General features: G+C 44.2%; 1 protein-coding gene across 1 annotated transcript in view; it reads left to right on the forward strand.

The window, feature by feature from the left end:
* LOC147662818 (histone-arginine methyltransferase CARM1-like) overlaps positions 1-24,634 on the forward strand; it is a 58,702-nt gene extending 34,068 nt beyond the window's left edge. The window contains exons 6-8 of the mRNA XM_086950886.1: positions 3,282-3,359; positions 14,963-15,031; positions 22,427-24,634. Coding sequence (XP_086807012.1) covers positions 3,282-3,359; positions 14,963-15,031; positions 22,427-22,563 — 284 coding nt within the window. The 3' untranslated portion in view covers positions 22,564-24,634. The remainder of the gene's footprint in view (positions 1-3,281; positions 3,360-14,962; positions 15,032-22,426) is intronic.
* The last annotated feature ends 1,147 nt before the right edge of the window (positions 24,635-25,781 follow it).

Here is a 25,781-nt window from a genome sequence, read left to right on the forward strand (position 1 = left end):
TCTTCTCCCTCTCCCAGACTAAAGCGGACCTCCAGCATTCGCTGGGGTTCACTATCAACGTGCCGCAGTCACACCTGACTCTCTGATGCACCCTTATATCAGAGCGGTTCTGGACATGGTACAGTTTCGGGCTCATCCTCCCGAACGATGAATGCAGGCTATTCCGGGTAGTGTAGCATTGTTGCAGCCTCTATTTCAGCTGGACCTCATGGCACCTCGCATCCTGCTTGTGACACATGCCCACTGGCATATGTGGGCTCTGCAGTGGTACTTGAGGTTCCAGTGGGTGCAGTATCAAGGGAATCTCTCAGACATGGTCCACATTTCGGGGAAAGATCTGCAGTGGTGGCTAACAAACTGCGATTAGGTCAGCGTCAGACCCCTCTCCCTTTGCCAACCAGATCTCAGTGTTGACAGATTCGTCACTTCTGGGATTGGGCAGCTATCTGGGAGGGGTGGAGATCAGAAGCCTCTGGCCGAATTGGGACTCCGCATCAACCTACTGGAGCTCTGGGTGATCCGACTGCCATTGAAAGCCTTTATACACTCAGTCAAGAGAAGGCTAGTGCAGGTGTTCACGGGCAACACCACTGCCATGAGGTACTGCAATAAACAGGGTGGGATTGTAGACCCTTTGTCAAGTGCTTTGCGCCTCTGGACATGGCTGTAACGTCAGGGCATTTCCCTTGTGGTTCATCTCGTGGCTGGCTCTCTGAACGCCAGGGCTAAGTACTTAGCCAAAGAAGCCTTGTGGATCTTGAATAGCATCTCTGTTCCGAGGTGGTGCAAGGTCTTTTTCAGCAGTGGGGAGAGCCTTGGTGTTAGATCTGTTTGCCACCGCCTAGAACTGCAATGGCAGCAGTTTTGCGTGCTGGAGTTCCAAGGCAGCTCTCGCTCCGATACCCTTTTTGTCTTGATTGGAGCTCAGGCTTCCTGTCCTCCTTTCTGCCCAAAGTTCTCAAGAAGACCAGGAGCGGCTGGGCCTACGTCATCCTTGTTTATCCGGACTGGGCTCAGAGAGTTTGGCATCCCGAGCCGTTTAGCATGGCCATCGGTCCTCCGATCAGGCTGCCACTTCAGGAGGATCTTCGGTCTGTTGCAGCAGCAGGGGAGGGTTCACCATCCCAATGTATCAACTCTGTGTCTTCTTGCGTAGAGATTTAGCGGCGACAGTTGACAGCTTTCGATCTACCACCCGAAGTCTACGATGTTATTCTAGCAGCTGGGCCTTCCTGCACCAAAACTACGGTGGGGCAAGATTGTGGCATGCAAAAAAAAGGTTGACCCCATTTATGCTCCGCTTTCTCAAGATCTTTATTCTTTCTCTGCCCAGGAGGGCTCTGCTTAGAGCACCTAAAGGGGTTATCTTTCTGCTAATGCAGCCTTTTTGGGGATGCCTGACCAGCCATCCTTCTTCAAATCCCCTATTGTACGTAGGTTATTGAAAGGTTTACAACATAGGTTTCCCCCTTCTCCCTTCATCATGCCTCAGTGTGACCTCAATCTTTTCCTGATGTGCGCTCTTTCAACCCTTGCACAACTGTCCTCTCGGGCTCCTTACCATCAAGACTGCTTTCCTGTTGGCAATAACATCTGCCCGAAGGGTCAGTGAGCTTCAAGATTAGTCATCCAAGCCTCCATACGTGAACATTTATCCAGACAAGCTGGTTCTACGTACTAGAGTGTCCTTTCTACCAAAAGGTCAGTCCATCACCCAGTCTACTTTTTACGCTCCACCACATCCCTCTAAGGAAGAGGAGGGATTCCACTTACCTGACCACAAAGAGCTTTGTCATCTACCTTGACCACACAAAAGTGTTCTGGGTGGACGACCAACTTTTCATGTGGTCTGGCGGACTGAAGATGGGAAAGGCTGTGCAGAAATGGACATTCCCCTGGTGGCTTGTGCTCTCCAATAAACTATGCTATGCATTGGCCAAGAAGCAAACCCCTGATGGCTTTCATGCTCATACCTCCAAAGCTAAGGCTGCCACCACTGCGTTAACATGCGGAGCCCCGGTCCTGGAGATAGAGCAAGCAGCGACCTGGGCCCCTCTGCACATGTTCACTTAGAACTACTGCCTGGACAGTCAGGCTGGTGGGGATGGGCACTTTGCCCGTTCAGTCCAGGCCCACCTCTGGGGAGGTGTTGCTTGGGTATCTATTCTAATGTAAGGAATCTGTGACTAAATTTCTCTATCAGATGAACAAGTTACTTACCTTCGGTAACTCCTTATTTGGTAGAGACTCTATTTAGCTGCAGATTCCTTAACGACCTAACCATCCAGCCCTCTCTGCAAATGTATTCCAAGGGACAGGGCTGTTCCCTTTTCAGGGCCTTAATTTTCCACACCACTGCTCAGTGTTCTTCGTGGCTCCAGGCTCCTGGCATGAAAAGTTGCAAAAAGAAACTGACAGCGCACTGTGGTGGCACCTATATAGGCACTGCAAACGTCACATCTGGCCCCAACGGTTCCACGCGGAGACAATCTATGCCACCTACCAGCGTTTAGGGGTACTTCTCACACAACAAATTCATATAGTCTGATGCCTGTGAATAATTCTACGATAAGGAATCTGCGGCTATATAGAGTCTGTACTAGAAAAGGCCTTACCGAAGGTAAGTTGCTTGTTCTTTACAACTATCCCTAAAAATACTTGGAGAATTTGTAGATTTCCCCCAAAATGTTCCAGAACTGGATGTTGCATAAGACTCCTGGAATATTTGGGGGAAGTTGCTCTTTCCCCAAATATTCCAGGACTGGAATTGGAATAGTAATTTTGACCGTCCAGTATCCGCCATACCCACTGCTGCCATGAGGGTGCTGTTCAGGGCAAGAAGCACGAATGAGGGGTGTTTGTAAGAGAACATGGTCACTGCTAATGTCTCCCAACTTACGAAATTGCTACTAAAGGTTGAGGGCCCAATTTCCAAACTGCACTTGAAGAACGGTTGGGTCTACATACACCACATTTCTCAGACCAGAATACCTTTAAGAAGCTACAGGGATCTCTGCTTTGCAGGCAACCAACATTTGCTTATTGTGCTGTAATGTGCTGGTGGTATCACGATCTGAACCCATCTTTTGAAATGAGCCTGCGGGGATAGTGGTAGGGGAAAAAAGAGGGGCAGACTTCCAGTATATGTTGTATGGTTCCGGACAACAGGTAAAGTTTGTGTATCTATGTGGGCATTTGGTTGCATGCTCTTCTCACTGTGCTTGATTATCGCATTGTCCTGAGTGTCTGTAGCAGTAACCTGTTCACTTTCCTACATTCAGGGATGCCTACTGCTTATGACCTCAGCGGAGTGATGGGAGGTGGGTCCACCATTGGACACAACAATCTGATTCCTTTAGGTGAGTATCATTGGCGGGGCTCTTGAAAGAAATCCTCTTCTCGTCCTGGACTTGAAGTGGATGTAATAATCTGTGCAGTACTGCAATCATCTTGTAGAGGGGGTGGGGGGGGGGGGTGCTGTTAATGTACTTTATTTTTTTTATTTTTAAATTAGAAGTTGCCTGCAAATCAATACTGTATTTCTTTCTATCAGTGTATGGGCAACTGCTATTACCAAACAACTGTTGAAACACTCCCCTTTAAATGTTGTATAAATCTTCTCTGTTTTGGCCCTCGATATGCCTACACCATCTGAGAGCAAGTTGGATATTACTGCTTCCCATTGTTCCAACTTTCCCAATACAGGATTATGCTTCTCCTTCCTCGCGGTTTATTATTGGTCCTTCAACTGTACAGAATTGACCCCCTCTCTTCATGCAAAGCTGTCTACCCACTCTATCCCGTGCCCTTGGTCTCTGCCTGTGAGGCTGTGTGCCTCCACTGCTTCAGTGCTCTAGGATTCTGATCTCCACGCTGCCTGACCCATTGATCTGTGAACGTCTGTCTATCTGCCTCCTTAGTCTCTTTGTTCACATGAAACTTTATTCCCTCTCTCCTGCACTGTGACTTCCAGCTTCTTTTCCGCCCACTACCCTCTCAATGTAGCCTGTGCAAAGATGTTTACAACCCAAATCAAGGTGATACTTTGCAACGGTCCTGCTTTAGCAAGAGGGGTAATGTTTGGTTTATGGTCCATCTGGCACTTTTAGCAGCCACCTAATGTTTCCTCTCTGTTGTACAAGATATGCCTCTCAATTAAGTTCTTACCCCACATTCTTGCTTCTTGGAAGTGAGGGGGGGATTCCAAACTGCTGTTATGGAGCCCAGTGCTTTAAAATAGCTGATGTAACCTAAAAGGTCCATTCAAACCCATTGCAGATCTGCAGTTGCTTCGATAAAGACAACAGTGTGAGCAACAGGGCTTCGAGTAAGAGGGACCGAATTACAAGGCTAATAGCACCCCCCTCCCCACCCCCTCCTTTATCCGATTCTCCATTTCGGTGAGTCTTTCAACACAAAGGTTTTCCCTTTCTGCATCGCCACTGTATGGGATTCCTTTGCAAATAGGTAGCAAAAATGTCTCTCTATATATATATATATAAACTTATTAAGCGATAGAGAAATCGGGAAAGTAAACTTCATAGATAAACCTTTGCTAAATGTAATCTAATGGTTTAAAAAATGAAAGTAGACAAACAAAATGAAAGTAATGCAGCAATGCAAACACCTCACTAAATATGTAGACACCTAAGTCAGAAAGGGTATTGTATATGTATATGTATATATATATATATATATATATTTCAGTTTGGGTGTTATTCCCTAGAAAATACGATCACATCCTGTACACAGACCATTGTGCCTTCAGATTTTCTTTCTTGTTCCTTCTCAGGGAGTTCACCTCCCAATGTCTTTACCTTTCACTGTGGTATATTGACAGCCTCTTACCTTTGTTTCTGCTCAGAAGTAGGCTTTCATTTGTACTCTGACAGGTGGGACATACTTTTGTCTTAATTTCTATTCCTCAGATTATTTCTCGCCATCTGGGTTTGGTCATGAATTACTCTCTGTTCCAAGTATTACCCAGTCCTCTCAATGTTGAGTGAGTGATTTATTTTTTTCAGTCTCAGAAGGACATGGGCATTAGAACTTTTTCGGTGGCTAACTTTAGCGCTACATCAGCTCTTTAACGTACTTCGCACTGTTGACAGAGAAAGATGTAGTGTCATCCAAAATCCCTTTGTTGAGGGTCTGTACAGTTTCTTGCAGATTTAGCATGAGCCAAAGATGCAGTTGAACAGCATTAGTTGCTTTTCCCTATCCGCCTATGATCTAAAGCACTCTGCACCCTGAACATTATTGGTATCTGTTTTTTCTCAGAGTAAGATTTTCCCCAGATGATTCTCCCTCCCTGGATGATAGTGTGACATTTTAAGATCTCAGACAGAAGTGTAGGAGTTCCACATTTATTCCCAAGATACTCAGTGTTATGGGCTTGTTGATGTTAAACTGCTACTGAACAGGGAAAATGGTAGGGCTAGGTTTGCATAAACAACTTGCAGTGTGCATACTCCCAAATTTTATTGTGAAAAAGCATAGATTACACCATTTGCAGTGAAGTAACGTATTCTTTAGCTCAACAAGTAATATCGGCTGTTCGTTTACAGGACATTGGTGGAAAATAATTTTATCCTATTTGTTTTAACAAGGATCAATTTTGGTCTCTGCTATTTCTGGGTAAGGGGAAGGTTCCCGAATTTATTTGTACCCTGCCCTTTACCTATGATGCAATTTGTGAAATTTATCAATTAGAATTTTGAAATTGAAATCGCTACTGATTCGGAAAATATTCTTCACTGTATGTATTTCACTTTTTAACTTGCCTTATTGTCTTTTGATGTATTATTTTATGGCTGATAGCCAGCCGAATAAAGATTTTCAGACTGACTAGTAAACCAAGGACTGTACCCACTCAGGCTAGAGGATTTGGGAAATGACTCTTGTCTGAACTTTTCAGTGACTGCTCGTTCTGGATGGATTTGGATATTAGAATTTGTAATACTGCTTTCAGGTTTGGACCTACCTTTGTGCCTCTGCCTCGCAGCAGGAGGTGTGTTATCCAAGAAGTCCTCTGTTGCATACTTGGAGAAAAGTACCTGTAAAGGTGCCAATTTAAGATCTGTTTCTCATCTGCTGTTGCACTGGCAGCATCCCCCACTTAAGATATTTCTGAGCACTGAGGCCAATACATGATCTGATCTACTACTTGCAGAGTCTTGTTATGAGACACTGCCCAGATTTGTACAAGAATACTGTATATTTGCCTTCTACTGTGAATGTGAAGCCGCCACTTCAGGTATGTTTTGAAGATGGAAGGCAGCGATTCACCAAAGTGAAGAGCATTGAAGGAATTGTACTGGGCTTCTGAAGAATTCAAACGATTTTCTTCAGATTTCACTTCCTCTATTAATTCATGCAGCCTGAAGGATTCCCAATTTTCCATTTTATGAGGATGATTCTGAATCTTGTGAAGCTAATACCCACACAAGACAACTGAGTATACAGAAAGGTGACACTTTGCAGCGTGAATCGTTTCTGGATTTACATGCTATGCATTATTCCTCCAAATCCTGCAACTGATGCTCATTGTTGAGAAAAACATTTTAAACTTATGAATTAAAGGTTGAATACACATACTGGCAAATTATTGCTTCACAGCGTGAATCTGCTGTGTGCTCCCATCCTGGGCATCTTGCTGCTATTTATAGTGTGGGCATAGAGGTTTTGCTTTCAACTGTAGTTGCCGACTATAAGGGTGTTAAAATGCCTCATTGTGATATCCATGTGAAGGACTGTAGTCTGCATCTTTAGATTGTGTTCTGTCCACCACTGGATTTGGAAGCATGCGTGAAGTCTGGAAGAAACAAACTGCTAGCTGCACAGCTTTCTTTCTGTCACTGAAACATTAATCTAAAACTGATTTTAACTTTGAGTTGGATGTTTTAAGGCCTTAGAAGGTCTCATAAAGTCTACTAATGTTTGGCTCTTTTTCAACTTATTGGTTTTAAGAATGAACAGAAAGCTATTTAGTTCTGCCTGAAGTGTCTTTGAAGACTTTCATGGATTGTTCTCCATCATAGTTCACCTGTTATCTCCAAGGACTTAAATTTGTGCTCTATACTCAAGACCTTTGAAAACCATGGAAACTGTCCCTATTTCATGAACTTGTAGTCCAAGATCACAAAGATAAATCCCTGCTTTCAATTAAGAGAAGAAAACTAGAATTGTGCGTAGACAGTCTTTAGGGACCCTAAAAACATCTCATTGTCTTGTGCTGTGAGTCACCAGATAAAAACTTCTTCTGCATATTAGAGGCCCCAAATCTCACAAAAACCAAGCAGTTCTAGTTAAACAAGTGCAGAAAATGTTACTCTCACTGATTTGAGGATAAAATTCTGATGCTGTATTGTCACCCTCTGCGAAAAACGAATGGCAAAAAAGCTGCAACTTTCGGCTACACTCAAATGAGGGTGTAGGCAGCCAGCTGGAACCAAAACCTTTATTGGGTTCCCCACCCCCCTCCCCTTTGTCTGTTTCCCCTCCCCTTTGTCTTGTTCCCCCCCCCTTTGTGGAGCCCCCCTCCCCTCTCTGGGTTCCCCACCCCTTCCCCTTTGTTGGGGTGCCCCACCCCTTCCCCCCTTTTTTCTGGGATGCCCCACCCATCCCCCCCTTTGTTGGGGTGCCCCACCCCTCCCCCCCTTTGTCGGGGTGCCCCACCCCTCCCCCCCCTTTGTCGGGGTGCCCCACCCCTTCTCACCCTTTGTCGGGGTGCCCCACCCCTTCCCCCACCTTTGTCGGGGTGCCCCACCCCTTCCCCCCCTTTGTCGGGGTGCCCCACCCCTTCCCCCCCCTTTGTCGGGGTGCCCCACCCCTTCGTCCCCCTTTTTTCGGGGTGCCCCACCCCTTCCCCCCCCTTTGTCGGGGTGTCCCACCCCTTCCCCCCCCTTTGTCGGGGTGCCCTACCCCTTCCCTCCCTTTGTCGGGGTGCCCTACCCCTTCCCCCCCCCTTGTCAGGGTGCCCCACCCCTTCCCCCTTTGTCGGGGTGCCCCACCCCTTCCCCCCTTTGTCGGGGTGCCCCACCCCTTCCCCCCTTTGTTGGGGTGCCCCACCCCTTCCCCCCCTTTGTCGGGGTGCCCCTCCCCTCGCTCCCCTTTGTCGGGTTTCCCCTCCCCTCGCTCCCCTTTGTCGGGTTGCTTCTCCCCTCGCTCCCCTTTGTCGGGTTGCCCCTCCCCTCGCTCCCCTTTGTTGGGTTGCCCCTCCCCTCGCTCCCCTTTGTCGGGTTGCCCCTCCCCTCGCTCCCCTTTGTCGGGTTGCCCCTCCCCTCGCTCCCCTTTGTCGGGTTGCCCCTCCCCTCGCTCCCCTTTTTCGGGTTGCCCACCCTCGCTTCCCTTTGTCGAGTTTTCCCCTCCTAGCACCCATTGTCGGGTCCCCCACCCCCGCGCCCCTTCTTCATTCCCCGCCTACCCTTTCTGGCTTTCCTTCTGCTGTTTTACCCCCACTCCCTCTTTGGCTTTCTCTCTCCTTTTTCCCTTTTCCTCTTTGGCTTTTCCCTTGTGTTCCCCGCCCTCCCTTTATAGTTACCTCGTCTGTTTTACCTCTATCCCTGGGACATTTTAGTGGAGCGGCGTGTTACCCCTATGCATTTTTGAAAAGTCTGGAAGTTCCACAGTATCTCAGAATGTAGCTACAGTCAATGAGCCTAGTTAGTCGTGGTATTTTTTTCCTCAGTTTTGACAAATACAAATTAAAATGGCTAATAGCATCATAGAATAATGAGACCTTGAACTCAGAAATTTTGCGTTAATAGGGTGGTTTCGAAGGTAGGAAGATGGCAGAATTGACTACTGAAACAGGTGTTCCTGCTCCCTTACCCAAAAACCTCCACACCCTGGAAGCCTTAGGCATTGGGTGGTTAGATAATTTTAAAAAAAGTGCAGTGAAGAAGAAATCTCAGCTGGGGAACTGTTGTCACAGGTAAGTAAAAGATTTTTGACTTCTCTTGTTCTCTCTTCCGATCATTCTTTTTCTGTACTGTGTCCAACTTTGTTGTATTGTTCCTCTGCCTCTTGAGCTACCCCAGAAGGAAATCCCTCCCCATTTATCTTGTGCATACTAACCGCTTAACACTAGCACATTTAAATAGTCTTTAAATAAAGTCATTCTTCAAACCTTGCTTTGAAATCGGTCACTTGCATCACACCATTCTGAACATATGTTTGGAGAGCCATGTGGGAAACCACCATATTATCTGTGCTAATGCATGGCATGGTTGGAATGATGTAGGACAATTGTAATTTTTTTAATTGATTGTTAAATTGTGAATTTGGTGCTTGTGAACGGGGTAAACATGACCTTTTCCTCTTCTCATGCACATTAACATAGAGCAACATCTGCCCTTTGATTCTCCACTAAAGAAAAGGCTGCCAACTTCACTCCAGCGTGCCGATTCTAACTTTCCTTTTCCACTGGAACATAGTTTTATTGTATTTTCTTGCTCAGTAAGCAGTTCAGTCAGTGCCCTGGTCCTCACTTGATCTCTATATCAGATGCAGGTGTGTCTACTTTTCGTAGTGAACTTAATTAGGAAGCATCAGGGACAGAATCACTGCCATGGAACATTTCGTGTGTTACAGCAATTTGAGAGTCGAGGTTCGCTTTATCCACATGAGGACCTTGGGGAAGGGTTGACCATGGGTTAAGCTGGTAGTATTTGTCATATGATAGCAGATGGTGAAAAATGTATTTGTACATACTTTTGGTCTCTGGAACTTTGAATTGTGCAGTTCAGTGTAGATTTCAATTTCAGTAGTACAAGTGCATATATAGACCTCCAGAGTGCGACATTTTAGAGGTTCACATCTTTGCTAGGCTATCCTTGCATATCTGGGGATGATCTCTGAGCACTTTTCACAGAAGTAGACTCCGCAAATTAACAACTACTGCTCTCTGCCTGGGGATAATGGCAAGATCAGTTAATTTCAGTTTCCTGTCAATTTTTTTACTCATCTCTGTATGCATTACTGTTATTTCTGGTCTAAGTAGATATTTTTGTAATAGTTATTTTATGTAGTTTGAATTTTTTAAGGTTTATTTCTTAAGGAGCAAGTTCAGTATTTCCTTACTCCAAATCCATATTTCTGAGGTTCAGTCTTGGTTTTAATTTATCACTTTTATTTTTTCCCTATTGAATTGTGCCCCTGCATTCTGATTTTTAATGTATTGGCTGATCAAATGTTTACCCAATTTGTTTTCAGAAAACTGAAGGTCCTGGCTCTGTAGTTATCAACAGTGAATACCTGCTTTAACATATTAAGCTTGTGTATGAGTTATTCCTTGTCTAAAAGCATTGGCAATTAATAATTAATCCTGTTGAGCAGTTGATCCCTTTACTATGGAGTGTAGATTACTATTCCCACTTTCTTTCATTTCTGGGAGCAGCAAATTGGGAGCTATTATAGCTTTGTTCACTCGTCATTCAATCTAATTCTAGCAAGATTCCTGTACATTTGTAGAATTTAAGAATGTGTATTTGGCAGTAGTTCTTCATTATCAATCTTATTCAAAAGAATGAACAAACACGAACAGTTCTTTCAAAAGTAACTAGATCGGATATGCAATATCACCTCTAACATGGGGTGTTGTGTAGTAGCGTACTAGAAGCCGAGAAAGCTCTTCAACACCTTGGTTAGATCTAGCAAGAGCTATATAAATGCAGCCACAATATAGTATGCAATTACAGAACTGAAAACAAAGTCTCTTAGGTGAGTGATATTTTTATTAAAAAACCTCAAGTTCAGTGTACAAGTAAAGTTAAAGTTCAATCTCTGATAAATGAGATGAAGGGCTTCAAAGTTCGTTATTGATGTCTACGGTTATTAGGAGAATATTTAATATTTTGTTAAGCAAGCCATAGTCCCCAGAAATTCTAGTTCTCTGTTTCCATTTTCTATTTTAAACTTGGATTAATAGAAAGGCAGTTGTTTAACATGCTCTTGTGTAGTTCTCTCTGAATTTAATTAGTTTGACTGGGGTTCTGTGTAATGTCCAGCAGTCTTCTGCTTTTCTGGATCTTGGGTGAAGGTTTTCCCTGTTGATGATTAATAGTCCACTACTCATATGGGTGGCACACTGGCATTTTTGCATCTTTATAGTTATGGTATTTTACAGCATGATCTGTGACTGTAACCCACATTTGAAAGCTTCCCCAATAAAGTGTACATTAATTCAGTGAGTGCAGTAAGCCCTTTCATTGTCTTTCTGGTTGTCTCCGAACTTAACAATGTATCAACCCGTTTCTTATTATCTAGTCAGAGAAGGCCTTTGTTTTCCCAAGTTGACACCAGGTGACAGTAGCACATGACCAACACTTCGTTTGGTGCTTCATGGTACAGTCTCTTTTCGAACACTTGCGCAAATTGAAGAACATTTATCCCAGTCAAAAACTGAGTGGAAAAGTAAATGTATAGATGTTTTATGAAAATGGGAGTACTGTCCTTCTTCCCCCTTAAACAAAAAATTGCTAGCTGAAGGTGGCCTGGAATGTTCGGTCCTATTATGTTGAGTTTGTCTGGAATTTTCTGCTTTTTGTGAAAGTATCAAAAATATAACTCTTGACCTTCGAGCCATCCGCAGTGAACATCAAGATTGCATCAACTGTGCAGTCTTAGAAGGGAATTGCAGGCATTTGTATACTGAGCTGATGGAGTTATTTCTTCCATAGTCTCAAAACTGGTGAAATTAAAACCGAAATTCATAATCCACCTGAAGTGTTGAGCTGATCCTAAAAGGAGATAAACACTGAAAAAGTTGATAGCAACACTATTCTTCCATCCCAGGAGTTTTAAAATTGACCAGACTCCTACAGAGTATCAAATACCAGGAGACCAACCATGGCTGCTGTCCAAACCCAAGACATGAAGCTGTTTTGAACCAGATGTCCTTCTCCTTTTAACATTCACTCCAAGAGGGTTTGAAGAGTTTATTAAAGATCAGACTAAACTTCAGTCCAAAATCTGACCCAGCAAAGGTGCAGGGTGAAGTGAGTATCCAAGATAATTTTTGTAGAACTCCTTCATAATGCTTCCGAGACTGTATTCTTTGACAAGTTACAAAGGAAATTAAGTTTCACACTTGATATATTGACTATTAAATTTTGTGGAAGCTTTTCTTATACCTATTGTGAACGTAGTCTTTATTTTGGCTTGATTGTAGCTGGCAAAGCCTACGAAGAAATAAGTTCCTAGGAACATATGTACAGTAAGGGATGAACAGCAAATGGGCTCCCTGGAAGTCTGCATTTACGTGGGAAGTGCTGATGCTTTGGATCCCTTTAGAGGAAATGATTTAATTTCCAACTTGAACATCCAATGGTAACTGTTGAACACTTTATAAGTGCTTATGTGTACCATCAAATTAATTCATAAGCCTAAAAGAGTTGTACGTTACAAGAGGTTGGAAAAGAGGGAAATAACGTTATCCTGCTCGTCTTTTCTCTGTAAATGAGGTGCAGTTGTCACAGGTTTTTAGAAAGTTTAGAACTAGATGGCTGCAAGTTTTACACTTTCTGTAGGTGGAAAACTTTCCTTTTGCAGCAAAAATCCTGAATGGATTTAAGTGCTCTACATGAGCATGCAAATCCACGAAGGAAAAAGAGTTGCAAAACAGGTAATGGGTAAGTATCCGCTTCTTTAGAAATGTATTGCGTAGCATCCTGTTTATCAGGAAGCTAGAAAATAGATTCCCTTTAAACAAATAGCTTGGTGTATTGAAGTGATCTATAAATGTGATTCAGAATCATCATTTGCAAACGTTTGCCTCTTGCATCTGTGAAAACACAGTCCAGCAAATGCAACAAAGCAGAACTTATTTTCAGTTTGGGTAATAGCAAGTTGGAAGCATTTTGTTTCATTACAAACATAGCCTCTAATTGTTCAATAAAAGCATCCAGTTTGCTTGCTGTGTTCAACTATCGGTGGGTTGAATTAACACAGTCTGCTCTCATTACCTGCATTTGTAATGCTCCTTTCTCTACCTGCTGAGGGACCTTTTCTTCAGGTTCCTCCTTAATTCAAGAAGTAGATAATAAAATGCAGCTCCTCAAGCGTGGATTGTCAAATGTAGGGAAAATTGCACAGTCACTTCAAAATGTTGACACCCGAGATCCAAAATGATTTGGATAAAGAACATTGGCATCACAAGTCATTTTTATAAACATCATGATCTAAGACCAGGTAGATAGCCTCAGTTCTCTGTTGATTTGGAGGATTTCTTGCAAGACAATCTTTGGATCAAAGCCCATGTTTCCCTTGTGATTCTCTTTAATATCACTACTCTTTACAACCCCCAAATGCAACCTTTTTACATGACTGGTGTGGACCGGGAATTGACGCTTCTCATGCCTGTCTTTAAATGGTTTTCCCCCTCATGCAGAATAATCGGTTACTCAGTTAAGTTTTATCTTCGAATCAGCACAGCAGACCACAGCTCCTGCTGTCTTAGTTTGTCATCCTTCTCTAGATTGTCCTCGAATTCTGAAAGTAAATATGAAAAACTTCTAGAAGAACATGGACGGGAATTCAGTTTCCTTTTTGGCTAATTTTTAAAGAATGGCTTTCTTTGCACTTTAGTGTGATGACTATTCTGACTCACCCTAGGACCTTGGTATTTCATTTATCTATTATAATATTTTATCCATATGTGGTTTTGTTTTGAGTCTGCGAATAAAATTTAAGCTCTTTGTAGTCCTGCTAATGAGGATCATGAGGTTCTTGATTGCTAAAGTTTTTTTAGACTTTCATAAATGCAGCTTAAGTGCTCTTCAGTGAGTAGTTAGTGTTCAACATTTTCATGACATACCAGAAAATTAGTGAGATTCATGATTTCTTGGAACTATTTCTTTTTCCAAATAGGTGGTACTCCTCAGTGAGGATTTTCATGGTAATCAAATACCTTATTTAGTTTTAGCCCCCCCGATCCCCTCCACCCCCTCCCCATTTTGTTTTTTTGCTGTATATGAGCGGTCTTGTCGTACCCTTGACGCAAACGTTTATTTGGATACACCACAATGTGCAGAGGACTACAGTGGTGTCTAACTTATTGCTGCTGTTTCAGATGGAAAGCACATTAACGGCTTCTAAGATGGAAAAAGATGTCCAAAGGTTTTCTTTAGCTCCAATAATAGTAATATAGTCTTACTCTTGCTGAGGATTTCAAAGCAACTATTTGGAGGCCAATTCATATTTCTGAAAGTGCTTCTTGGCTGCCTATGTGGAGTTAGTTAAGAAAATCTGTTTTGATAGAACTCATTCTTTGGCAGCCCATCCCAGTAACTTCTCACTACCTTGTCCACCCCTTTGAATCTAGAACATAACTTGGTGCAGTAGTTAGTGCCGTTTGGGTAACTTCTAAAATATTATATGAAATCCTCTTTTTCTGATTCTACCTACCCTTTTAGACCGGGAAGTGATTAAAGTGTGACTGGACCATCGTAGATGGTGTTTTCGCCCTGCAAGCTTTTGGGTTCTTTATGCTTTATGGCATGACCAGGCTATAAAACATTTCTGTGCAAAGTGCTCCAAGGCCATCACTCTGTACCAGCGGGTTTTGTCAATCATGTGAATTTCTAGAAATGATCTCATTGCTGGAACTACTGTAGCAGGTGGGTAACCTTGTGCTGCCTTAGTTTATTCGGACTTCTAGTGTACGGCCTTCTCTCATGTTTGGGATGAAGTAGCTCAGATGGCAATATTATGGAATTTTATGTTTTCGGGAGTCTCCTCGAGAGACGTAACCTGAATTACAAAAAAAAAAATCAGTGTCTAGTGGAGAAACGCTGGAGATCTGAACAAAAATGTTTTTGTTGTTTTTCTCCACCGGCCTGTGGCTTCGCCTCGCAGGAAGCAGCCAGCCTTTTAATAGTTTTTTCGTAATTTTTTTTTTTTTTTTTTTAGCCTTAACTTTTATTTTTATTTCCTGCCCCTGGCTCTTCTCTTTTCTCTGCAGCAAACACAGGGATTGTGAACCACACCCACTCGAGGATGGGATCGATTATGAGCACGGGCATTGTGCAAGGTAATGTGGAAAGGAGGGTGCGTCTCTCGCAGCACAGAGGGTTGGGGTCGAGTGATTGGCATGCCATCAGAGCTCTGGTATGGGAGTGGTGTATAGGAAAGTGGAACTTTTGTGAGCATCCGTACTAGTGGCTGCAATAAGTGAAAGGTAGTACAGGAAAAGGATTTGGTTTAGGATGGAAGCTATTTTTTTCAGAATGCTAGATGGGAAATGCAGGGTTTGGGTCGCCTGTTGTGTTAACTTCCCCATTTGAGGACATTGATGTAGTTTTTTTGGATTGTCAAAGTGTGAACGCTTATGGAATCCCATTGTTGCAAATACCAGTTGTGCATGCGTAACAAATATCTTCAGTTATCCTGTTCATGTTGCTGATTTCCTAGTGGATGGCGGGGTCTATTTTGAAGAATAGTCAGTGTGAGAGCACATGCTGCCCCTGCCCTTCATGTTGTCCCAGTTTAACTTGCACTAAATTCACAATATAAACCCCATGGATTACCATGTGGCATTTGATAGATTGTATAAATGTTTATGAATTTTCATTTTTTTAGCTGGCATAACAATTGCTTGTAGCATGTTTAGCTGTAGATTCAGAGGCTCTGCATTCTTCTGCCATCTAGTGGACGTTTGCAATTTGTTTTTCTTTGAAGATGTTTCGAGTTACAAGACCTGTTGTGACTCCTCCCTTAGTTCACAATGCAGCAGGGCAACGGCTCCACTACAGATTGTTTTCTTCTGCCATCAGACTTTGACGTAGACTCATTCTCCGCTGGAGTTGTAAATACCAGCCTTCGAGTTCTAATCACAGTGACTTAAACAATTGCTACTTATCCAACACCTGTTCGTAGCATTTTCACTGACACCTAAGCACCTTCCTTTAAGACATTACGTTAACTCGTCGACCATAGCAATCGAAGTCACACATACCAGCAATAACAGGACTGACAATTTCATTTTGTATAACAAAGAATGAAAGTAGAGGGATGGTATGCAACGGAAACCATTCCATATTTGCACTATGTACAACGCCAAGTATCCCTTATTGGACCACTGTGGCATGTGCAGCCTCTGTTGCCGGAATATGAATAGTCCGCCTATGACACCCGTCAAGCCTTTAGCTGCAAGAAGACCCACCAGTACCCAGGTGAAAGGATTCAGTGCATCAAAGGATGCAAGTTGAAGCCTCCCCAGAAATCGTTGGCATCCTGGAGGTAGCTGACGGTCCCGTCTGATCTTCCAGGTGCCGTAGGTGAGGTAGGGGTCGAGAGCTCCTAGATGTTTTCCTCAGAAGGATTTGATTCTGAGCAGAAGGAGCCATGCATCCAGCCCTGAGCAATTGGTTTCAAAGACCAGGCCCACACCTAGGGCCCCAGAGGTGCAGCAACAACATTCTTACCAAAATGCCCCCAGCATCCTCAGGCAAGCAGAGCACCACCATGAGGGAGTCTGGCATTGCGCCCAGAGTACATGCTCAACAATCACTTACCCTCAGTGTCTGCCAACAACTCAGTCTCAACTCAAAGAGCCTCCAAGGATGCAAGTCTCCACTGAAAGATACAGAGCCAGACTGACCGTGGATGCCTCGCATAGGGTGATATTTAATGTGAACATTAGATCACCTTGGATGCCACTGATATCACTTCCAGAGGTATTAACACCTGGTTCCTTCTATACTGCCATACCGGGCTATGACTCATGTTTCTGACCTGAGCTGAAACATCTCTAACATGCTGTATCATGGGGGGTATTTCTTCAGGCCACAGGTTGATAAAAAAAATCTGTGACACAAACCTTGCCATGGGTGCCCTGTCTGCAGCACAAAAGTTCCACCTGTTGGAAACATCAAGCCAGAATTAGATCCAAGGCATCTGCATCCACTCAAATTCAGGGCAACCAGCAGCAGCCCTTTCAGAACACTTAGCCCTTCAAACTCTTCAGATGGGGTGGCTGCAGAGGCAAGGGCCAAGGTGGCTCCCACTGGTGTGCTTCAGCCTCCCAGAACAGACTCCACTTCCATTTTCTCTGTCTTCACAACACCTTTCTGGGGAAAACTGAGCGTTCTTTTCCCCACAGTGGAAGACAGAGATCCTGGACAAACACGTTCTCTCTTTAGTACAGTATGAGTACTGTCTAATGTTCCACATTGTGCTGCCAAATATTCTGCCTAGACACCACTAAATATCTTTCTAGACCATCTTAGTCTACTCAAGGAGGAGATGCAGGCACTCCTATCGAAAGGAGCATTCAAGCTGATGCTTCCACATCAGAGCGGCAAAGGAGTGCAGTTCTCCATTTCTTAATACCGAGGGAGGATGGATTCCTCAAGGCAGTCCTCTACCTTTGGCTGCTGACTCACTACATCTTGTTGGAGCACTTTTACTTGACTTAAGTGCAGGGTATCATCCCATAGCTGTGGCAGTGAGACTTCATGGCAGTGCTGGATCTATGACACCTACTTCCTCATCCCCATACTTCCTGCCCACCACCAGTACCGTTGCTTTGTGATATGTGGACCCCGCTAGCCCTTCAAAGCTCTGCCTTTTGGCATCACTGCGGCTACAAGGGTGTTCAGAGTATCTAGAGGTGGTGGCTGGCCATCAGAGCAGAAACACGATTCACATCTTTCCAGGTCTACACAATTGGCTGATAAGAGGCAGCAGACAACAATCACTGGCACACACTCCAAACCATTTCCTCCAGAAAGCGACTTTGAGACTGCTGTTCAAACTCTCATACTTTCCCATGTGGATGGTAGTAGGGCCCTAATCCATGGCCTCCCAGAAGCCGCACTGGCACCCCTTATTGGCATCCTACATGCTGCAGCATGTATCGTCCAGGGCTGGAAAGAATGAGCACAAACATTATCTCGATTGCACTGTATTAGCTCTTCTTGCCTGCCCGCACCAAAGTAGGGACACTATCGGACTCCAGGCTAACGAATGTAAAAATAAAGAGAAAACAAGACAACAGGCTTTTTTCATCCATGCTACCAAAATCTGTATCAATATCCCTGTATCCATCAGGACCACAGCAGCGCTGCACCAATTTAGGGTAGAGTTGAAGATTCACCCCTTCAAAGAACTCTACATCACAATGTATTTACCATACATGACCCAGCTCAATCTGCCCATGTGCTGCACTGTGCTACACTTTGGCTAGGTTTGTACTATAGAAATACTGCATACTTGCATGTATACTGCTGTGTCCTTACTTTCCCGGTTTGGATTTACCATGGACTCCTAAAAGTCCCACTTCTAAGGATGCATCTCTTCTTATGCCCATCCAAAGTACTATTAATGGGAAAGCATACCCTACCAATAGAGTTGTTGCCTCTTTTCAGCATGTCCTCTTACTGTGGGATGGTAATTAAGTTATTGGAAATGCGGGCCTTTTGTATTCCGAAAGTGGCACATGCACCCACATCAACAGTGCCTCGCGAGGCAGTGGTCTTAAACGAGGGTCAGTGGGAGGATCTAGTGTTGGCAAAATCCAAAGCTCAGCACATTCTTCTATGGTGGAACTGCAAAAATTGCTCAGAAGGCTATTCCCTGCTACTCCCTGCCCCCCCCTTTAGCAGATGACCCTTACCACTATTACCTCACTCACCGGTTGAGGAGCTCATCTCCACCATATGACCACTCGGACTCCTGAACCCCACAATACCAGGGGCGTAACATCTACTTTGAGCTCTTGGCCCTCCTTCTAGGCCAAAACCGCTTCCCTCAAGCGCATCCAGGCCAAAAAAAAACCCTAAATATGGACAACTTGATGGCAGTGAACTACATCCAGAAGCAGCGGGGCGCCCAATTGTCAATTAACATAACACATCTGTTGGCACAACTCTTGCTGAAGGGCAGACAGTAATTTTGCAGAGCCGCTAAACACAACACATTAACAAGTCCACAAATGAGAACTGAACTCACAAGACCTTCACAGGTATTTCGGTTCGTGGCGCACTCGATCATCAACCTGTTTCTGACACCCAAAAACACAAATGCCAAAACTTTGCTTCTAGGTACCTGCAGTCCTTGGGCAATGCAGTATTGCTGAACTGGTCTGGGATATTTGTGTATGCTTTTTTTGACCCCCTCCCACTTGTTCAGTAAATGATCTTGAAAATTAGGCAGGTATTCATGACTCATCCTAATGGCACCAACCTGTGCCAGGCAGCCTGGGTATGCCATGCTACTGGAGATGTCAGTAAGTCCTCACTTAAAACTGCCCCTGACGCCAGACTTTCCCACTCCTCATCAGGGCCAGCTCTGCCACCCTGATCCTAAACGACTCATCCTAACAATTTGGCAGGCAGGGCGTAGAATTCATATAGCTCAAGCTCCAAAATGTATTGCATGTTCATTCTTCACGCAGTCCTACTATGTATTCCTGTTATGCTGCAAAGTGGAACATGCTTAACCCCCTACTTCATTAATAATGAAACAAACTTTAAGTTCTTCTTACATAATTACATTTGCCACCTGCTACATCTTGAAAAGGCTTGGTTAAGAATACTCATCCAATCCACCTACATTTGTGGCTGCATTTGCAGCATACACACAGAACCGAGACCATGCATCCCTTTTGGAAATCCTTGTTAAAGATTTTATGGTGGGCCTTAAAAACGGTTATATCTAGCAAAACACCTCCAGCTCCACCATATCGTTTGAAACTTGAATGTAGTTTTCACATGGCTCATGTCCCCAGCCTTTGAGCTATTTCACTCCTGTGGTCTACAGATGTTGGTGAAGGCGGCTTTCTTAATCCCCTCAATGAGACGCCTCATTCCATTATGGGCTTTAATCATAAAATAACCTTTTATGCAAGTGCACAGTGACCAAGGGTAGCCCTTTGAACCAGTCCCAAATTTCTGTCAAAGGTAGTGCCACCATATTGCACATTAATAAACTACCAATTGCCCCCTCCCCCCTCTTCTTCCCATAGCCTAACTATGTAGCGAAAATGGCTTCTCACACACTAGATGCAAAAAGGGTGCTCGTGTAATACATTGACAGAATCAAGTCCTTCTCTAAAAACGATGAACTCTTTACAGCCTTTCCTAGCCCCACATGGGACACCCCATCTCCAATCCAGGCATTGCAAGATGGAATGTTAAATGCATACAGACTTGTAGTGCAAAAAACCATGCCAGCATTAGCTGTTGGCTTACATGTTTTTGACTGGTAATAGGCAAAACTGTTTTAAGAAACCGGTTTCAAATATCTGCATCATCTGCTTGCTAGCCATCACTTTGGGAGAGAAACTGCTTTAGTCTGTGCAGAGCATATTTATCTACAGCCAAACATGCTGCAAACTGAAAATGTTGCACTGTAATCACCTGTTTGTAGCACGTAGTGCTGTAGGTCCACCCTCCTCTCCAGAAGCCAATGATGAGATGTTTTTGCTTTTGCACAAAACGCTTGCCTTCAGCATTGTGTTCCACTTACACTACACACTCACAGGGACGGGAACAATCTGAGGTGGAGCTGTTGTCCTGCTGCATTGTGAACAGAGAGTGAAGTCCCATCAGCTCTTGTAGCAAACTTCTTGGCCCAACACTACATTGCAGGTATTTGCAGAGTATGTGAATCGACGGCACTGCATGCTATGAACAGGTGGTTACAGGGTAAGTAACATTTTTCTTTTATGTTTTTTATCCTTTTCTCTAGGAGTTGCAGGCGAGGGTGCCATTAAACACTATGAGCATCTTGCTTGGAGCTCTTCACAGATGAGCTGATGGTGAGACTCATAGGGTCCAGTCAGAAAACCGCTGTGATTTCCTACTCTAGAGCATCTTGCAGCCCATTTGGGTGTTGTGCCAATGGCTACCCAAGGGGTGCAGGGCTGGCACCAGACCCTGCTTGGGTGAGCTGCACCAACCACAAAAGTGCTTTTTTGGCGGTCAGCACCAATAAGGCAGCTGTGCAAATAGTTTGGGAGACAATGGCATGCCTAGACCAAGGCTCATTAAAATAGTCACAGATGTGTTGCTTGCCCTGTGCTGCAGCCTTTTCTAGGTTACACTTGGAGACAAGTTTATTTATATGTAGCTACGTTGCACATCAACTAGCCTTGGTGCTGGCTGCAAATTACCAAACTAGAAACTCATCCTGTCTGTGTGAAAAGTAAAGAACGTGTGATCCTGCATACAGCAGCAGCCTACTCACATATGCATAATACAAACTCCTTCCAAAAAGTGTATTTATGCAAGTCTATTTCAATCAGTGTATACTTAAATGAATGGCTAAGGGAGTGGGAAGAACAATTGCATTGGCCAGTAGAGCCATGCTCCTGTGATCCCTCCAAGGTTTGAGATCAGAGACATGCTTCATTCAGAGCTCCTGTTTAAGTCATTGCGCTAGTGATTCATTCTGGCAGAGGGTAAGCACTCCCGGTCTATATTGAAAAGACTAGCACTCCTAAAATAGCTGCTGGGATTGCCATTGCTATTCTGTTGTTTCTCTGCCCCCACCCATCTCCATTGTTGAGGTTCCATTGTAGTTTGTTTTATATGTATTTCAAGGCATCCTGTGCTAGTAAGGCAGCGAAATGTCTTGTTTACACCTCAAAATTCTGTCATTTGGTATTGTTCCTTTTTTTTGTGATTGAAAGTTGTGCTTATTTCCCAAACTATGCTTCAAACACATAGCAGTTAGAACCACTGCTGAAATTTAGCCTCTCTGAGGTTACTTCTAGAGTCTGGTCACTTCTCACTTACCTCATCTTCCTCCAATCCTACCGAACATACTCCTGACTGTTTTCTTTTCCACATTGCTTCTAATCGTCCCTCAGCTCCCAGCTCTCATCCCGTTGTATCAAAATCTGCTTTTCGCCTTCCGCTGTCCTCAGTTTGCATAGCTATCTCAATCCCTTTTGACGTCTTATACATTTTTTCTCGATGTATACCGACTTTGTTCTCAGCGCATTCCTCAACCACCTTCCCCATCTGCATCGTCTAGTCTCTCCCTAGTGACCACGCTCCCATCTGCTATGGCTGCTTCTCCTCAAGGACCCTAAGATTAGACTTCTCTGTCCTTTAAAACTAAAAAGTCAAATTTTGGGTTGACAGGACAAAAGGTGTCTCCCATTTTCTTATAGAAGGTTGCAATAGTTTTTACATTGGAAGTGCAGAAAGTGAGAAGGTATTTTAATTCAATTTTAAGCATCAATTAGTCTTCCCGACTGGCAGGTGATGGTCTACCTCAGACCCTGGCTACACCTTGAAATACTCCTCTCAGCATGCATAAATCCAGGAACACGTCAGTGCATGGGGCTCACAGGAGAAACCAATGCTTCTGATTCTGCCTTAAAGGTGTTTGGAGTCCGCCCACTATCCACAGTAAAATATTAACCTCCCACTTTGAAATTAGGATATTGTGCGCTCACACTGTTGTTTCTCCACAGGGTCTGCCGGAGGACAAGGTGGAGGCAATTCCAGCACCCACTACCCAGTCAACAACCAGTTCACCATGGGCGGTCCGGCCATCTCCATGGCATCACCGATGTCCATCACCACCAACACCATGCACTACGGCAGCTAAAAGGACCTTGCGCTCCTCCATCCTCTGAACTGACAGCACCAGGGAAACCAAATGAAGACGCTGCCTCCCCTCCTGTTACCCTTCCACCATTCTACGAACTGCGTGATGGTCTCCACCTTCTGGGATACCCTCTACAGCCCCCCCCCCCACCCCAATTCCTCGGTCCAGTCCGTGTGGAGGGACGTTTTAACCATTGTACAGAACAAGCCTCCCAAGGGCAACTCTTCTTTCTTTGATATTTGGACTTGTACAATTTTTTTTTTAAAGAAATACATGAACTGCAAAAACCTCAAGATTTTCTCAGCTGCTGTTGAGTTAACAAAAAAACCGCTAACTGTTTTTTTTTTCTTTTTTTGTGCTTGGAATCATCCAAATCATGTAGTCCTAGTGTTGAGGTGATGATTTTACATTACTTTGTTTGACAGGACCTGCAGAGCAGGCCTGCTGGGCTACAGGCCGTATGGGGCAAGAGTGAAAATGGTAGAGTAGCTGGTGTTCATTATTTTGTGGAAGTTGAAGGGAGGAGATGTGAAGGAAGCAGTGTGGCTAGCTCATTCACCCTCTGTCCCCACCAAGGGTGCACATAAACTAAGATTCAATGCTTTAATTTTCTGCTCAATTCCCAAAGCACGGCTATCTGTTAGCTGCACTTATTAGCGGGTGCAAGCCTGGAGTCTGATAGAATAAGGCTCTTTTGAAAATGACAGTGTTGGGTTTATATTGTGTATAATTACACAGAGCCAGCATTCATCTCCCTGCACTGCTGGGAGGTGTATATCTCGCACCCAAGGGTGGAGGGTGGGCCCAAATATTGAATGTAATGAAACATCAGTGTCGTCCAGTCCGTCCCATCCCTTGGCTCCCTCTTCTTCAGGAAGGGGCCAGGTAAGGTGTTTAATGCGACCTGTGTTTGTGTTCAGGTGTTAAGTTGCTTTGGTTTGCCGCTGTCCATCGAGTCTGTTAGTTTGCCCACTGTTTCCTGCTTCTCCAAAGTCTCCATTGTGGGTGATCAGTTTTCAAGGTCACCCCATGAAATGATTAAAAATAAGTTGTATCTGTGTATCTGAAATGTCTCTTGGCAGTCTGTTGAGCATGCAAAGATTTCTGATCCGAAAGCTGCCTTGGCTCATTGGTTAATAAATGGAGACACTTTGCACACTGAAGTCTGCTCTCTTGTTAAAGGAGATGCCTCACTGACCTTGAAATTTAAGGAACCCTTTTTAAATTCCAAACACCTTTTTTAAATCAAAAACCCTAAGTGTAGGGCCTCTGCTACTGCTTGGCGGCCTTGAGGTGTTTACCTTTAGGTGGCAGGAGCATCCTAAGCATCTAATGCCACCTTCAGGAAATTTCTGAAACCAGCAGCCGAGAGGACTCTATCCACAAGGGCTTCTCCTTAAGATGGTGCCATGCCGAGTCTGCACCATCTTCCTGGTTGAGACCGGCCTAGTGATTCAGGTGAACAAAGTGGCCTCTCAATAGATTAGTTTTTTTTAGGCCCCAGGAACAGAAATATAGGGTTCAAAGACACTTTTAGGGGCCAGCTGGTTGCAGCACGTACGTTATTTATAGTGGAAAGACTGTGATTCTGGACAGCTGGTGGCAAAGGTGAACTTGTTTTTAAGTTTGACATAGTTAGATTAGCAGTAGCCTGGCACAACAGTAGTAAACCTGTCTTTCAAGAGCATGTTGTCGTCATTTTTTGTCAACATTGGGAAGACGTGCTCCCTGTATACTGTGCCAACATTCAATGACTGCACCTTTCTCTCCTCCTTTCCTTCTTTTGGTTAGGTTATGCACAATTGTGCCAGGTTTGGGGAGGATGCATTGATTGAACCCCAGTTTTCCCAGCCTCCTCTGAAATGACAAATAAATCCAGCTTTTCTTCACAAGCGATCAGCTCCTGAAGGGTCCTGTTTGAATGTATACACTACTCCACAGCTGATCCACGCAACATGCAAAAAAATGGGCACCAGCTGCTGACGCATAGGATGGAAGTGTTAGAGATGATTGTGCTATTTTTTTGTTTTGTTTTCCTGTAGTATTCAATAAAGCCAGGAGAGTTTTAAAAGTCGTGTTTTTTACTTCATAACAATCCACAATTCCCTTTGCGCTTTTTCTCTTAAAGAAATAATAATTCTTCTGATGGATACTTGTACCTGCAGATTCCTAATATGTTGAATAATCCCAGGTGTCAGACTGGATCTGGATCAAAACTTTCATGTCGCTCGTTATGGCGGTGCAGTGACTTTGAATCTACGGCGTGATGTCAAGTGATGTCACCATAGCCATATAGTGCCACTTGGCGCAACATCAGTTCCCTTTTTCCTGTGCCTTCTACGTTGGTCTGGAGCGTGCCCTCTGTACGGACGTATTTCCTGTGAGGAAAAAAAACACTACTCTGGTGTGTCATGACATCCACACAATGTTTGAGCTTAAATCCTGCAGGGACTACGAGGGACATATGTTCATCACAAACCACATTCCATTTGTTTTGGTGTTTTGGTTCAGACCACGATTCTCACTTCTGTGGCTCATGCCTCAGCATGCATCCTAAATCCATCAAGGAGAATGAGGTCAAGCTGTTCATAGCCCCTCCCCATGAAGAAAGCTGAAGTCATCTGAGGACGCATGTCTGATTCAGATCTCCCTCTTCATATTCCCCAGACTCAATTAAAAAGAAATCCAGGAAGTGCAAGTAACATGGAAAGAGGTTAGTCTTCCAGATGATTCATATCTCCCACAGGATCTTCATCTTAGGAGCCAGAGTTGGTCATGTTTAAGCTGACAGATCCTGCTTCTGGAGCCTCAGGGCTAGCATCCCTGCTGGACCCAATATCGGATGAGGCTCCACCAACACCTTCCTTCCTGGTAACATCGGCGCCTTTCGATCTTTCTGCGTCTCTCACTGCAATTTTTGGGATTTTTACCATAGTCTTAACCTTTCAGATCACCTCTAGGACAGGGAGCACCATTCAGTCTCCTAATGTTCATGCCTCAAGCGCCATACTGCCCTTCAGCCTTTTACACCAGTGCACTACTACACAACTCCGTCACTGGTGTTGTCCTCGATGCCGCAGTGAGGCCACTGATGCTGCCAACACCTCAGAGCCATACTCTAAGCCAGCTGCGGGTTTCGCTTTCTCCACCCATGGAGTCTTCTCCTCTCAAAAGGTCCAGAAGGGAGGCACAATGACAATGAAAAGAAAGAGTACAGA

Source organism: Lissotriton vulgaris, unplaced genomic scaffold (genome assembly GCF_964263255.1).
Source record: "Lissotriton vulgaris unplaced genomic scaffold, aLisVul1.2 SCAFFOLD_828, whole genome shotgun sequence".
NCBI lineage: Eukaryota > Metazoa > Chordata > Amphibia > Caudata > Salamandridae > Lissotriton > Lissotriton vulgaris.